The following is a 16,491-nucleotide window of genomic DNA, read 5'->3' as shown; positions in this document are numbered from 1 at the left end:
AGTTTTAAACAAAAAAGGGAAGTTAGGGAGACACCACTATTTCGTAGAATGAGCTCTGGCCCCGAAGTCACTAAGATGTTGTAGTATCAATCCCAAATATGTCTTTTAACTTTGAGTCTGTTTTCTCACTTGCTCAATGAAATTCAACAGCTGTCATATGTTTCTTTGTTTCTTTAGGATTCTGTTTCTTGAAAGAAAGAGTTTAATATTCAAGTTTCTTCTGGTACCAACATTCATCAAATCTATCCAAGTTTCCTTCTGGAGTAAACACTTAATGATTATAGCTCACAACTACACATCTCCATGTAAAGCAGACAGGAGCTGTGAATATGTGCATGCTGGAGCCTGTCGTTGTCCACAGGCAATGACTGTATACACACAATTCACAACTGTGCATGTAGAACTTCAGGCCAGAGTGCCAGGGGGTAGTATGCGTTCAGAACTCTTCTGTCTAGAATACATACATCCCTGATATTAAAAAAAAGCAAACATAGACACCTAGTCATTGATGTTGTTGTGTTGGATGCAAAGGTATTTTGCTCAGCAGCTTTTTCATTGCATCTTTGACTTCCTTGTTTCTTAAACTGTAAATTATGGGGTTCAACATAGGGGTGAGCAATACATAAAGCAAGGCAATGATTTTATTGAGTCCTTGTGAGTTGAATGAAGAAGGTTTTAAGTACATAGACAAGGCAGCCCCATAATACAAGATCACTACAGTCAAGTGGGCCGCACAGGTAGAAAAAGCTTCGCTTCTGCCCTCTGCTGAGCTTATTTTCAAAACAGTGGAAAGGATGAAGGCATAAGAGATGCAAATTAAGAGCACTGCGATGGGCAGGAGGAGAATGCTGACTATCAGCATTATCGTGTCCATGAGCCATGAACTCATGCAGGCTAAATTTAGCACTGCCAAAATTTCACATGTGAAGTGGTCAATGAGATTCCCACAGAGTGGGATCTACAGGGCAAAACTGGTTTCCAGCAGTGCGGTCAGACAGCCTGTCACCCAAGAGACTGTGGCCATCTGCACACAGACCTGCCTACTCATGATGATCGGGTACCTCAGTGGGTTGCAAATGGCCACATAGCAGCCAAATGCCATCACAGCCAGCAGCACGCACTCGGTTGAGCCCATGGCAAGGGATAGATACATCTGGATAGCACACACAGGGAAGATAACAGTTTTCTGGGATGACAGCAAGTCCACCAGCAAAGTAGGAACAGAGGCAGATGTGTAACAAATACCCATGAAAGAAAGATTGCCCAGGAACAAGTACATGGGCATTTTAAGGCATGAATCTATGATCGTGACTAAAATAAGTGTGCTATTACCCAAAAGAGTTGTTAGATACATTACAAAGCTGAAGACGAAGAGAACAATTTCCAGTCTTGGATACCGGGATAATCCGTCCAGGAAAAAGTAGCTCCATGTGGTCAAGTTTGCTTCTTGCATTCCCTTTCCTTCAACTCAATTTTGCTAGAATTATTCTCTTCATTTCATCTGAGGAAATGAAAAAAAAACATTTCTTTTCCCTATTAATAAAAACAACAATACAACAAAAAAACTATCATACTGGGCATTTATTGACTTAAAGGGAAAAAGCAGGCTTGATCTATATAAACAATTGCTTCTTCCACAACAAAATAGAAAGCAGTAAATTTAAAAACAAGAAGAAACTTGTTTAGCATTTCAATCTCAGCACATAATCTTATCCTTGGTACACAAATTTTTTCATAAAGATTTGGATGAGTAAAAATATGAGCTCAATAATAAATTATTGAGCACAAATTACAAAAGTAAGGAAGAGAAAGTCTGAATGGAAATCTTGGAGGCACAAGAAAAAAAATCAGGGATATTTAAAGAAACAAATAAGTGAATTTTAAACCAAAACATGTGAAGCTTTTGGTCTGAATAAACTCTCTTTCAACTAACAGCTTTAATATCTGTATATTGGTTTTGATAAACATGACAATGCTTGTATCACTACAAATGCCACTCTGTAAGTATATTGAAGAGCTAATTTGTATGTCACACAAAAAAGTTGGACCAATTGGACACTAATGTACACACTGTGTCATTCATTACTGAGTGCATATGAAAGAGTTGTAGAAATTACACCCAAAATATCTTACAAATTATTAAATGTCACGAAAATCTAGGAAATACAACATTGAACTCTTAGCAAATTGCCTTAGATATCTTTCAGAAGTGAGATTATATAGATTGCTAGGGGATAAATAAAAACCTAAAGCTTTCATTAAAGTTTTATATTCACATTAACTAAATAAAAAATCCCAAAAAGCTTGCCTGCACCTGCCCATATTGCTCCTCCTCACCTGCAACCTTTTCTCTCCCCGATTCTTTCCTTTCAGTCTTCAAATATTCACAGTTGTTGAAATGCCCTTCCGTATCACCCTGTCTGTACACACTGCCTGCCTCTCTCAGTTCCTTTTACTGCCATAATTCATACGACAGTAGTTCGGTGTTGGCCTTCTTATCAGCAGCATTCCTTCCCTGTTTCTGAATTTCAGACAATGTCATCAGTTTTCCCTATTTTGTAAAAAGCAGTTTGGGGCCGGCATGATGGCTCACTGGCTAATCCTCATCCTGCAAGCACTGGGATCCCACATGGGCACTAGTTCCCATCCTGGCTGATGCACTTATGATCCAGCTCCCTGCCAATGGCCTGGGAAAGCAGTGGAGAATGGCCCAAAGCCTTGGAATCCTACACCTATGTGCGAGACCTGAAAGAAGCTCCTAACTCCTGGCTTCAGAATGGTTCATCTCTGGCTTTTGTGGCCATTTGGGGAGTGAACCAACAGCAGATAGATTTTTCTCTCTCTCTCCTACTCTCTGTAAATCTGCTTTTCCAACAAAAACAGTAAATAAACCTTAAAAAGTAAAATAAGCTAGCATACATGATGTTGAAAAAAGTGAAGTTGTGACAATATCCTATGCTATTAGGACAGAGCTATAAAATTCATTGAACTTGTTTTCATTATATTACATTATTGTCTTTAAATTCTCCTCCTACTTTGTCTCAGTCTCAGCTCATTCACTTTTATTTTGTTGTAGTTGAAGCGCCTCCTAAGAAGCTTATTTTGAGGCCCAAGCATCATCAGTGGTTCTGACTGCAGCAGTGTTCACAGGACTGGAAGACAGCATGCAAAATGAGAAACCCCTACACAGAAAGACACGTACCACATGAACTCATTCATTTGTAGAAGTTGAAGAACTCAAACTCATAGAGATGAGAGTGGTATATTGGTCACTAGAGATGTGAACATGTAGGAGGGATGGGGATGGAGATAAATACTATGAGTACTAAAATATAATTAAATATAAAACCTTTGCTCTGGTAAACCATAACACAATGGGATAACTGTAGTCTATGACCATCTAAATTTCAAAAGTCTAAAGATTCCCAATATAAAGAGATGATGGATGCTTTATGATACAGAAATGTCAATTACACATTTAATGTTATTGTTCTAGACTTAGTGAGAATGTATTGAGTATTATGCCAATTAAAACCTTTTAAAAGGCACAATTTATTGGCATTTAGTGTTGCCCAACATTAGCATTTTCCAGTTCCAGAATATTTTTATCAACCCAAAAAGAAATCCACTTCCCACTCCTCCCTCATCCCAGCTCTTGCCAACCACCATCTATTTCATACAGAAAACCTACTAGTGTTACGTACCTCAGCGGACACTTGAACATACAGAGTTTTTCTTTTTCTTTCCCAAAATGTCATTTCGCTTCCATCACAGTAATTGTTTCTTGCTTCTCCATTTGATAGTTAATAGAATATCTTATGGAATTCTCTGCATATTTTATATTTAAAAGATTTTCTGAAAAAAGACTATAAAAAGCATAGCTTTAAGGAAAGTTGATTGCTAAGACTAGCAAGTCCAAATTTTTAGGCTAAAAATCAACCCAGGGAGCTGGAATATTATACTTTCTATTGTTTAAAAACAATTGCTGAGAAAAAATAGCCTTTCCATGTGAATTCTCTGTCATCAACTCCAAATAAACTATAATTTTAAAATGTTCATCATAAAGGTGGTCTTATGCAAGAAAGAATGAGTCTCCATATTAAAAAATGTTATGTAAAATCAATAGTGCAATTCATTTCTTTCAAAAGTATCTACTGTTACCACCACAGCTAAAAATGCCAAAGAATGGCAGCAGAAACACCATGTAAATTTAAGTGAGCTGTTGTTTGGGGGGAATTTTGTTTTCCCTAAGCAATTTAAAGTTCAGCAGCTATAATACAGAGGGGTATGAAACTTCAAATCCTTCAGGGATAATATCCCAAAGATCCAATTATAGTAAACTTTTCAAAAGTCAGATACAGAATGAACCACAGTTCCTTCAAAACACTTTCAAGAATTTATGGAAACAGTCTCCTCCCCTTCCACCGATAAATGCCTGGTTATGTCAAGATTTTACTGTGTGTGAATGATAACAGTGTAGAATACATAAAAGAATATGAACAAAAGATGTCTCTAGAATGCTGATGTGTTTTCCGTTTCTGGGGTGATATCTTCTTTTCAGAAACTAAAGATGTTTACTCACTTAAGCTACAAGTGAACCACTGAATATTCAAACAAGGAATCCAAAATTTGAGTCAATGTGCACATACTGAGTGGACCAGAAATCAGTGAAACGTAGGCAGCTGTGGGCACATCAAGCCCCCAGCTCTCAGATGCTCAATACCAATCTCCACTAACAGGAAGCACAGCTCCATGAGAACATGGTAGCCATCAGAGATGCACTAAACAAAGGACAAAATCAAGTTGGCATTTCTTATACCACATATATGCCAAGAATGTAAAGATAGCAAAGGTTATTATTCTCCAAAGAGAACAATGATGTAGTTCATGGTGGTATAAGGAAACAGCAGAAAACTCTTACAACAGATGTCAAAAAATTCGGAAGGATGATGTTAAATAATAGTCACAATTATAAACTATTATAGACAACAAATTACTATTAGTAAAAGGTGGCAGCAGTTAAATATAGACACCACAATTGTTAGTAACAGGTTGGATAAAGAACAGAATATTCACAGGGTGCCAAAATCTTTCATCAGTCACTTGATTTCAATGATACAATAGCAATCCTATAGTGCAAAGACTTAGACAATACCACCTTAATATTACCAATGCAGAGATATACTGGTTGTCTGTGTAGATTCGTTATGATGTTCATCGTTCTGAGGTGTTCCTATCAACCATAAATCGCCAGAATGTGATTGTAAAAGAAAACCAAACAAACCCAAATTTATAAATATTCTACAAGATAAGTATCCCAAACTTCAAAAATATCAAGGTCAGGAAAAAAAGACACTAAGCAAATGTTTCAGATTAAAGGAGATAGAAGAGTCATGATAACTAAACGTAATGCATGACTCAGCATTGAATATTAGACCAGAAAAAAGCTAGCTACAAATAACATTATTACCACAATAGATAAAATCTCTTAAAATGGGCTGGGGATTAAATTTGTATTAGTGAGCCTGGCGCAGTAGCCTAGCAGCTAAAGCCCTTGCCTTGTATGCGCCGGGATCCCATATAGGCGCCGGTTTTAATCCCAGCTGTCCCACTTCCCATCAGCTCCCTGCATGTGGCCTGGGAAAGCAGTTAAAAATAGCCCAAACCCTTGGGATCCTACACCTGCATGGGAAACCCAGAAGAAGCTCCCAGCTCCTGGTTTTGGATCAGCACAGCTCCAGCCATTGTAGCTGCTTGGGGAGTGAATCATGACAGAAGATCTTCCTCTCTGTCTCTCCTTCTCTCTGTATATCTGACTTTCCAATAAAAATGAATAAATAAACTCATCTTTTTAAAAATTTGTATTGGTGTTACATCTCTTCATGCAAATCTGCACATACTGTGGTTATTTAACGAAAAGCCACTGTTCTTAGAAAACACTTGCTAATAGTGCTAGAGGAACAAAGAAGCTGCAGCCTACCTTCACACCACTTATTACATTTTTTTCAAAGTCTCTATTTGTATGTAGAGAACACATGCTATTTTTGGAAATATTCATTTCCCAAACTTTCTGTGTCCTTTTAACGTAATTGATCATTGGGTTGCGTGGCCCACCCAGCATGAGCATGAAATAGTTAAATTTGCTGTATACCATAGTCTTGTTGGATTGTAAAGTGCAGGAAACCTCAGACGATGACTCCGTGTTTGTTTTAATATTTTTTCAAAGTCAACGTGCACCAGAATTCCTTGTTACAACTAGGAAATAAAATAGTAATTTTACAGGAAAATTTACAATGAGATGGTTGTTTACATAAAATAATTTAACAGAATCGACAAAAACCTCTGGAACCCATATGTATTACAGAGAAAAGTTACAAGATATGAGGTTAATATATAAAAGGCAATCACTTTCCTATAAACCATCAATGAAAAAATGGAATTAAAATTTTAAGGCACAGTGCCCTTTATATTAAAAAAAATGAAATTCTTAGGCGTTTAAGTCTAACAAAATGTTTGTAAGATATGTATAAGGAAAACTAAACAAAATCAAGAAACTTAATATATGGAGGAATAGTCCATGTTTTGGAATGATAGAGTTAGCATTGTTAAGGTGTCATTTCCTCACAACTTGATCTACAGCTGCAATATAATGCCAGTCAAAATACTGTGAGGTTATTTGTGGATATTAATAAACTGACTGTAAAATTTACAGGCATGAATGTATAACCACTTTGGAAGACAAGGTTATATAAACTCATATGATACGATCCAGCAACCAGGTGCTTTGGTTATTTATTCAATGGAGCTGAAAATTTATGTTCACTTAAAAACTTACACAGGTATTTATAGCAACTGTATTTGTAACTAACAAAACTTGAAGCAACTAAGAAGCCATTCAGTAGGCAAATAGGTAAATAAACCAAGGTGCATTTGGCCAATGGAACTTCATTAAGTACTGAAGAGAAATGTGCAACCAAGCCGTGAAAAGGCATGGAAGAGCTTTAAGTATGTATTACTAACTGAAAGAAGCCAGTCAAAAAATCTACATACTATACAAGCTTACCTCTATGACATCCTTAAAAAGGCAAAACTATGGAGAATGTGAAAATCTCAGTGGCTTCTAGGGATGGAGGGAGAGATAGGGGGTAGGCAGGAGAAACACAGGACTCCTGGAGCAGTGAAAGTATCTGTGTGATACTGAGATGGTGAATGCATGCACTCTATCTTTGTGTTCAACCATGGAAAGGATACTACTCCAAGTGAACCCTCCTAGCCTCACAGTTATGGAAACTGACGAGCATGGTGCTAGAGTCAGCTTGGCTCCAGTGAGAGCTCTTGAGGGATGGCACTACAACAGAGGTAGTGCGTGAAAGAGGAAATGACACAGGAACTCTTGTGAGTTCCTTCCAAGGGCACGTACCTAAGATCACAACAATTTCTCAGTGGGCCCCACATCTTCAACATCCTGTAACATCTTAATATTGCCACACTGAGAACCAAGCCTGCAGCGCATGAAGCTTTGGGAAACAAACTATACCCAAACCGTAGCAACTTTTTCTCATAGGATTTAAGAAGTTATTATGCCTGAAGCGCTCGGTGGTGTGGACAGACCTATATGATCATGCGCAGTAGGTACTGACCCAGCTATAGTGACTAACAGCGTGGACTCCTCACCAAGTGCTTCGGATCCTAAGAACAGTGTAGAACTTGCATGGAACAGTAATAGAGGGCTCTAAGGATGGAGGAGGGATAAGAAAAGTGGAGGGATAGTCCCTATCCACGGAAATCTGTGTTAAAAACTAAATCTTTATATAATAAAAATAATAATAATAGAGTAATGGGTAAAGTTGCTGCCTATAATGCCAGCATTCTATATGAGCGACATTCTATATTGTTTCCCAGCGGCTCCACTACTGACCCAGCTCCCTGCTAATGTGTGTAGGAAAACAGCAGAAGATGGTCCAAGGGTTTGGGCCCCTTCACCCGTGTAGCAGACCCAGATGGCGTTTCAAGCTCCTGGCTTCAGCCTAGCCCAGTCACGGTCATTGCAGCTACTTGGGGAGTCAAAGTGGGTGAAACATCTTTTAAATTCTGCTTCCCAAGTAAATAAGCAAATCCTTCAAAACAATCTAATGTCTATCTCTATCTATGAATCATTTTTATCAGTACACAAAATTCCTTTCTGATAAAATGTAATCTTCAGAATTGAGGCAAAACATGCTTCCATAAAAGAAGCCATCTCACAAACCAAATAATGTAAATCAGAGAAAACAGTTGTTTTTTTAAATGTTGTGAAAGACTTATTTAAAAGCAGTTTACAGAGAGACACAAAGAGAAGGACATTCCATCTGCTGGTTCATTCTCCAAATGGCTGTAATTGCCAGGGCTAGGGCAGTCCAAAGGCAGCAACTGGATAAGAATCAGTGCCCACGTGGGATGTTAACATTCCAGGATGTGGCTTAACTTACTGTGCTACAATGTTTGTCCCCATTTTTTAAAAAAAAAAGGAGTTATATCCGGGAGTTATGTGTACACACCTGCACACATATATGCAAGTTCATAGTGAAATATTTGGAAGTGCCAAAAAGCAAAAACACTTTAAATATCTAATAGCAGACCAATGGATGAAGTATGTTTTCTTTTCATAAAACAGACTACTATATGGCAATAGGCATGAGCAAACTGCAGCCACATGTGCTAATACAGATGAATCTTGTACATGCAGCATGCAGGAAAGGACACCAAGCATACTGCAATGTGTCCCAGGGGATTCTGCCTGTTAAGCACTAACAGCTACAAAACTTAGAATTTGGGAGAGTGACCCTCTGTGTGGAGGAATACAAGGCATACTTACAGGGCACGAGCACAAACTCAGCTGGCTAAAATATGCATCCAGATGGGGATTTGCTGTATGGAGGAGAGTCGCATGGGTAGCTCAAGTCCATTTGGCTAGCCACGGTCTAGGTCCTTACTGATCTATCTATAAGTTTCATCCATTTTTCATAGAGTATTAAAGTCTCCAAGTGTTATGACTTCATTATGTATTTTCCCTTCCAGTTCTGTCAGTTCTGTTTCAAGTATTTTCGGGTCCTTTATATCTTCATAGATATCATAAAATGTTGGCCATAATTTCCTGTTTCTTCACATGCCGTGTAATCTCTTGTTTCAAACTAGATAAGTGCAATATTGAAACATTACATACTTAGGGTCAAATTTTCCTCCCCATTGTAGAGCATGTTGCTGTTGTTGTTTTTAATGACTTGAGTGAATTTTGTAAAGACTGAATTCTTTTTATTTGTGACTACTGCAATGTCTGTTCAGTTAGCTTAGTGGTCAGCTAAGAGTTGAACAGAAACGTGCTTGTCACTCCTCCATGCTGGCAGTGAAACCTTTTATTCTCAAAGATCTGTTCTCTAAGATGCTGCATTTATATGACTTTACTGAATGTTTGGGAGAATCAGGGAGGAGAATAGAGAATAGTTAAGAGCAGCCAGCAACCTAACTCCAACATGAGAGCTCACTATTTTATAGATTCCTAACTTCCCGAACACCAGGTGTTTCTCCTTGGCTAGTGTCTCTGGCTTCCCTGCCCCTAAAGTTTCTGAACTTTCTTTCCTTCCTGTGATAGGTTCTCCACTCCTCTCAGTACTCAAGACTTCTTCTCAAGAACCCAGAAATGATTGTTTGTACAGAAAAACTTAGAGGGTTTGGGAGAGGGGGTGAATTGGTGAAAAGAGAGGGGAGAGAGGAGAGGGGAGAGGGGGGAGGGGGAGGGGGAGGGGGGAGGGGAGAGGGGAGAGGGGAGAGAGAGAGAAAGAAAGAAAAAGAAAGAAAGAAAATAAAAAAAAGAAAGAGAGAGAAAGAAAGAAAGAAAGAGAAAGAAAGAAAGAAAGAAAGAAAGAAAGAAAGAAAGAAAGAAAGAAAGAAAGAAAGAAAGAAAGAAAGAAAGAAAGAAAGAAAGAAAGAAAGAAAGAAACTGGGAGCACAGAGATTCTGGATCTTCCATTTGGGTGGCCATACACCACTACAGCCAACTACACCACTGCCTCCCAGGGTTTGCTTTAGCAGCACTTGAAACTGGGTGGGTTGCAACCCTGGGACTCAAAGCCAGACACGTGGATTTGGAATGCATGTCCTAAGTGATGTCTTAACCAGTAGGCCTAATGCTCACTCTCTGGAAAAACATTACAAATCTTTAATGTGATCATTAATTAGCATTCTTATTTCTATAATAGCCTTTTTTTTAAAGAAAAATATTTATTTTCACTGGTAAGGCAGATCTTCAGAAAGAGTCATATAGAGAAAGAGCCTCTATCCACTGGTTTACTCCCCAAATGGCCACAGCAACCACAGCTGAGCTGAACTGAAGCCAAGAGCAAGGAGACTCCAGGTCTCCCATGTGGGTTTACAGTCCCAGGGCTTTGGGTCAGCCTCTACTGCTTCTGCAGGTCACAAGCAGGGAGCTGGACGGGAGGCAGGGCTGCCCGGATCCCAGCATATGCAAGGCAAAGATTTAGCAACTGAGCCATCATGCCAGCCCCCTATTCCAGGGGTTACCTATTCCAGGGTTGGCTGGCAGATCCCTGAGGTGTTTCTGCAGAAAAAAAGCCACATGAATTTGAGGGGAGCTCATTTTCTGTTCTAGAAGGTGAAGTGGCTAGAGTCGGCTTTGTTTTTAAACAGAATTTTCTCAGTCCAATGTTGTGGTGGTGTGGCGAGTTAAGCCACTAGCTATTCCACTTTTCATCCAGCTCCCTGCTAAGGCACTTGATTATATGGTTTTAATTTTCGACTTGTTGATGTTGCGAACCATATCTGTTGATTTGTCGATATTAAACCATCCCACATGCCAGGTATAAATTCCACTTGGTCCACACGAATGATCTGCCTGATGTACTGTTAGATTCTTTTGGCTAGTAATAGTTACTTGTAATAGATCCTAATAATTCTGTGTATATCCAAGGCGTGTTATATTTCCTTTTTCATCTTTGATTCTATTGATTCACGTCTTCTTCCTCCTCTTGCTTAGTTCGGCCAGTGGAGAGATTTATTTTAATGATTTTCTCAAAGAACCAACTCTCATTGATTTTGTGTATTGTTCTTTTGGTCTCTGGTTCATTTCCTCCCTTATTTTTTTTTTTCTTGCTGATCTTGGGGTTGCTTTGCTATAGTTTTTCTAGCTCCTTCAACTGAAAAGTTAGCTCATTTACTTGGTGCTTTTTAATTTCTTAACATAAGCATTGAGATGAACTTTCCTCTGAACACTACCTTGATTGTGCAACAGAAGTTTTGGTATGTTGTGTTGATTCCATTTAGTAGCATATAATTCAGCCTCCAGGTATTTGCATATCTTCTGGGGTATTTTGACTTATTGGTCTCCAGTTTTACTCCATTATGGTCTGAGAAGATGCATGATATACTTTTTGATTTTTCAAAACTTGCTGAGGCTTGTGTTGTGGCCTATTACATGGTCAATCCTGGACAAAGTTCCATGTGCAGCTGAAGAAAATAGTGTGTATTTTCCGTAGGATGAAAGGTTCTGTAGATATCAATTAAGTCCATTTGCTGTGGTGTCTGCATGAGCGCTGTTGTTTCCTTGCTGAGTTTCTGTGTATTCAACCTGTCCATTGACGTTAATGGGATGTTAAGGTCCACACTATTAATGTATTGTAGTCTATTTCTCCCTTTAAATCCATTAATAGTTGTTTCACGCAGGTAGGTACTACAGCATTTGGTGTGTATACATCTATTATGGTGATCTCTTCTTGCTGAATTGATACTTTGATCATTGTGGTGTCCTTTTTCATTGCTCTTAGTGTTTTTCAGGCAAAAGTCCACATTATCTGATAGAATGGCTATGCCAACTCATTCTTCCTTTCCATTAGCCTGGAATATCTTTTTCCATCCTTCCACTTTCAATTTCAATCTGTGTTAGTGAGATGTGTCTCCTGTAGGCAACAGATAGATGGGTTTTATTTTTTGATCCAGTCTGCTAATCTAAGATGTTTGATTGATGCATTTAAGCCGTTTACATCAGGGTTAATATAAATAGGTGGTAGTCTGATCCTGTCATTCTAGCAATGGATTATTCATTGTTTAGCTTAGTCTTTTGTTGTGATTTTACTGAGATGTTCTCCATATTTCCCTTTGGTTTTGGTAGTATATTATAGCCTTTAGAAAGGAAAATGAAATAAAAAACATGTAACAGACTGGCATAGCACTAGCTCCATTTAATAAAAAACAAAAAAAAAGCTGAGTTCAATATCTTACAAATACTTTAAGTACACAACTGTGTACATCTCTTTAATCTAAGACTAACATGCATTACATGAACTATTATGTCATTAATAATTACTACTCCTGGGATGTTACTTATCAAAATGTTACAGGTTACCCTTGGATTCTTACATATAAAGGATTTTCATTTTATCTGTGCAAATAAGTATTTACCTTTATAATCTGAACTAGTAAAGCTTTACTTTTTAAGCTCAGCTGCAAATAACTTTTTAGACGCTTATTAAACAAATAAAAACATTGGGGACAGTATTGTGGGTAGCCAAGTTAAGCTACCACGTGTATTGTTGGTATTCAAGCTGTGTACCAAGACTTAGTTGCTCCACTGACTCACTTCCGAGCTCCGTCACTGCTTCACAAGGCAGCGACAGACAGACCAGGTGCACGGGGCCCTGCGTGAGTCGAGACCCAGACGATGATCTTAAGTTTGGCCTGGTCAAACCGTGGCTGCCTCAACTATTTGGAGAATGAACCAAAAGAAGTACTTCCTGCTTTATCAATCTATGCTTCATTAATATACAGAAAACATTTTGTATTTGACATTATTCTGTATTATGTGTCTAAACACTGAGACCTAAGATGAGGTTTAAAACGGTCTTCTCAAAAACGCTCATATAAATGCTATTTCTATGAACTGTTTCCTTAGTCTTCTAATGTTTTTAAATGAATGCTTTACCACTGTTATTTAAATGTATCATTTTACAGGTTAAAAAAAAAAAAACTTAAAACTTCCAACAAGGGTCGAGCACAGTGACCTAGTGGCTCAAGTTCTCGCCTTGCACAATCCAGGGTCCCATATGGGCACAGGCTGTTATCCCAACTACCCCACTTCCCTTCCAGCTCCCTGCTTGTGGCCTGGGAAATCAGGCGAGGACGGCTCAAAGCCTTGGGACCCTGCACCAGCGCAGGAGACCCAGAGTAAGCTCCTGGTTCATGGATTCCGATCGGCTCAGCTCTATCAGTTCTGGCCACTAGAAGAGTGAGTCACTGGACAGCAGAACTTTCTGTCTCTCCTTCTCTGATGATCTGCCTTTCCAATGAAAATAAATAAATATAAAAACAAACAAACAAAACCTTCCAATCAGCATCACTATTTTTTGAAAGGTTATTCCTAATGAACATCTTGATTTCCCACTAAAAACAAACAAAAAACACTTGTTGCTATCATCAATTACCATAGACAGAGAAGGGAAGGAAAGGGCCGAGGCCTGCCATGCTAACAGAGAACGAGCAAGGTGACTCTCACTTTGCAGTCCACCTCCACTGCCTGAATGTCATTTGGCAACTTGCACTATACCATGTAGCTGTACCTCTGACATTTAAAATCCCTAAGTGTGGATCAATGCCTTGGAAGTTGAACTATTTTTCTACAGAACTGTAAAAATTAGTGTACTACTTGAAAAAGAACAGACCATGTGGCTTTTCTTAACCATTTAATATCTTATTGGGGTTGGGTGGGATTTTTCCTTCAAATAAAACTATCACATGCTTAGCCAGTTGAGTACATATTGCAGAGGAGTCTGTGAAGATGTTGCATATAAAATACAAAAATCGGTTACATATACATTCAGTTCACAATAGTCTACAAATTACAATGTGTGTCAATGTCAAAATAACTCCCTGGACTTCACACGCAGCATGAAGATGCCGTGGCAGCAGCAAGGTGGACGTGTGACCCGAGGACAGAGTCCACTAGGGCAACTGCCCCTGGAGCACACAGCAGCAGCGGCTTTCTCTTTTTCCTTGTTAGCAAACACACACGTTGAAGACAGAAGGGGAACACAGCACGGACTTGCTGGCAGTCAGTTTAGCTGCTTGGGCAGGCTGTATGAGGATTACAGGCAGACACTCTGGGAATTGTAAACTGGACTCAACATGACACAATTCTATACCACGTTCACGGTTCTGGGTTCCGACGCTCACTTCAGTTACCTCCTTTTCAAGTATTAATAAATTTGTGAAGACAGATCAAGTATACTAATGCCAGAAACAAGGAATTCAATAACGGCTTCTGCAAACCAGCTGCTTATATAAATAACATTAAATATTTCTAGGGAGAAACTTATCAGAATCTGTCCCAGAAAGCTTTGGAAAACAGAGGCTGATGATATGAGTATGTGTGAGGTACTTGTGCCAGTGGTTCACCAGTAGCAAGATTCAACAACTACAAACCTCGGTTTGTAATCTTTAAACAAATATACACACATGTGCACAATGAACAGAAGCTACGTTGGGGGCAGAAAAGTCTTAGTATTTACTACTTGCCAATTTTTCAGTGATCCAAGTGAGATAACTCAGTATGTAAGCTAGCAATGTCTTACAAAGCTAAAATAAATGTAATTCAATAGCACTAACCACTAAGGTTCAAGTGTCTTAGCACCACTCTCAGCACCACGGGCAATTCCTTATATATTTAATAACAAAAGGCTTTAAAAAAAAACAATATAAAAGATGAGGTTTTAGTCCAAGAGCACAATTCTTGTCCTCATACTCTCTTTGGAAAGATCTGACCTGCTCTGTATTTTTGCCGAGACAGAGTTTCCAAGGTACCTTAAGTAGAAGTCAAAGGGCACTTTGTGGAGGCAGAAGACTGATCGGGAAAACAAGAAGTTTTCTAAAAAACACCCAAAGCCGTTTTTGCCCAAAGCAAAAAGCCATGCTTGAGTCGAAGGCCATGACAATGTCCTTAAAAACCAGAATGCCACTAAAACAACTGCATGTCAGTATCAGCAAAAAGGGTGTTTTGGAATACACATTTAAGCTTAAACATTAAGACTTTCACCAATCAAAAGCAACTCTAAAACATGTGAGTACAGACAAGTTCAGGTGCCATGTACAGCAGTGTTTCTCTCAGTGTGAGTGGCACTCCAGTCGAGCCAGGAAACGAATGGAGTGGGTCTGAAGAGCATTCAAAACGGGTGAAGAGATGAAGAGTGTCACACAGAAACAAAACCCAGTGCCTCATCAAATATTTATTTTGGTCAGATACACACACATACAACACACATACACCCACACACATATTGTTCTGGGTCTTCATGTAACAAATTATCTCTGTTACTAGTCACAGTTAAAAAATTCTGAAACACATGGGTGGAGACCACTAAAAATAATAAATATGAATATTCCTGGTGTTAATGTCAAAACCGGCTCGAATTGCATGTACACTAATATTGTGCTCTGAAGCCCAAGGTGAGCCATACTCAGAACTCCATAGTTCTGAGTTCACCACATAACATGTTAGGCCTAACCCTACACTCTCAAGTACGGGCATGAACACAAAGAAGAAACCATACCTGCAATTACTTGCAGTGGAATTATGTTATTTTGATGAAAAATATTTCAGAAAAAAAGAAACCCCGAGATGGCTGATTTAAGGGCTTTTCTCTCTTCCATGAACTCATACTATTAGCAAAAATCTGGGTAAAATTTTAAGTTGTCATCACAATTTTGAGATTACAAATGGTCTAATAAAGCAGTGCTATTTGTGATTGCATACTTGCTGCTTTTGGTTTAGCCAAATATATAACCATGTATGTATGTCAAAATGAGCACTTTGGGTCTAATCTACTTTCATCTGCCTGTAAGAGGACTTCATTCAGAATTACTTGGAAATCAAATTGTCTCTCTCAACCTTTGAAGATGGCAAACAATTACTCTCTAAAAACCAACCATCTAAACACAGGACTAGACAATGTTCAGTTTCTGACCTTGAAAACCTCAATGATAAGAGTTACTTTGGTTCTGGTGTAATGACTTCTGTATACTACCCTAAATGCACACCTTCTTGGGAGTTGCCTGGGTAGGCCAGAGTTAGTACTGACTTTGCAACAAGCTACAAAACAAAGTGTATGATGCAGCCTATAAAAGCGTCTAGGTGTGGACTTCGCAGAGGCTTAAGAAAAAATGCTATATCGTCTCTGAGACCATTTTTTTTTTTCAAATGTAAAAGAAGGAGGCTTAACCTGGCTAATTTATAGGACCCCTTCTTGAAGTAACTTCATTTAACACTGATACAGTTCTAAGTTTTTTCCAACTTGCTCTGCAACTTTTTCTCTTAATTCCTTCAACAGCAGCTTTAATGTTGCTTCTGCCAGCTGCATTTACACCCACGTCTCAAACACCCCAGGTTCCAAAAGCACACTCAGTCCGGTTACTTCAGAACATCAAGGAAAATAAAGCTAAAAAGGAACAAAA

General features: G+C 38.7%; 1 protein-coding gene across 1 annotated transcript; it reads right to left on the bottom strand.

Moving 5' to 3' along the window:
* Positions 1-492: 492 nt before the first annotated feature.
* Positions 493-1,453, bottom strand: LOC101526302 (olfactory receptor 2K2). The gene is given in 1 exon segment (XM_012925700.2): positions 493-1,453. A coding segment is annotated over 1 exon segment (951 nt). The 3' UTR covers positions 493-502.
* Positions 1,454-16,491: the final 15,038 nt, after the last annotated feature.

The sequence above is a fragment of the Ochotona princeps genome, chromosome 14 (genome assembly GCF_030435755.1).
Source record: "Ochotona princeps isolate mOchPri1 chromosome 14, mOchPri1.hap1, whole genome shotgun sequence".
In the NCBI taxonomy this organism is placed as follows: domain Eukaryota; kingdom Metazoa; phylum Chordata; class Mammalia; order Lagomorpha; family Ochotonidae; genus Ochotona; species Ochotona princeps.
This window is presented reverse-complemented; position numbering and strand designations above follow the sequence as displayed.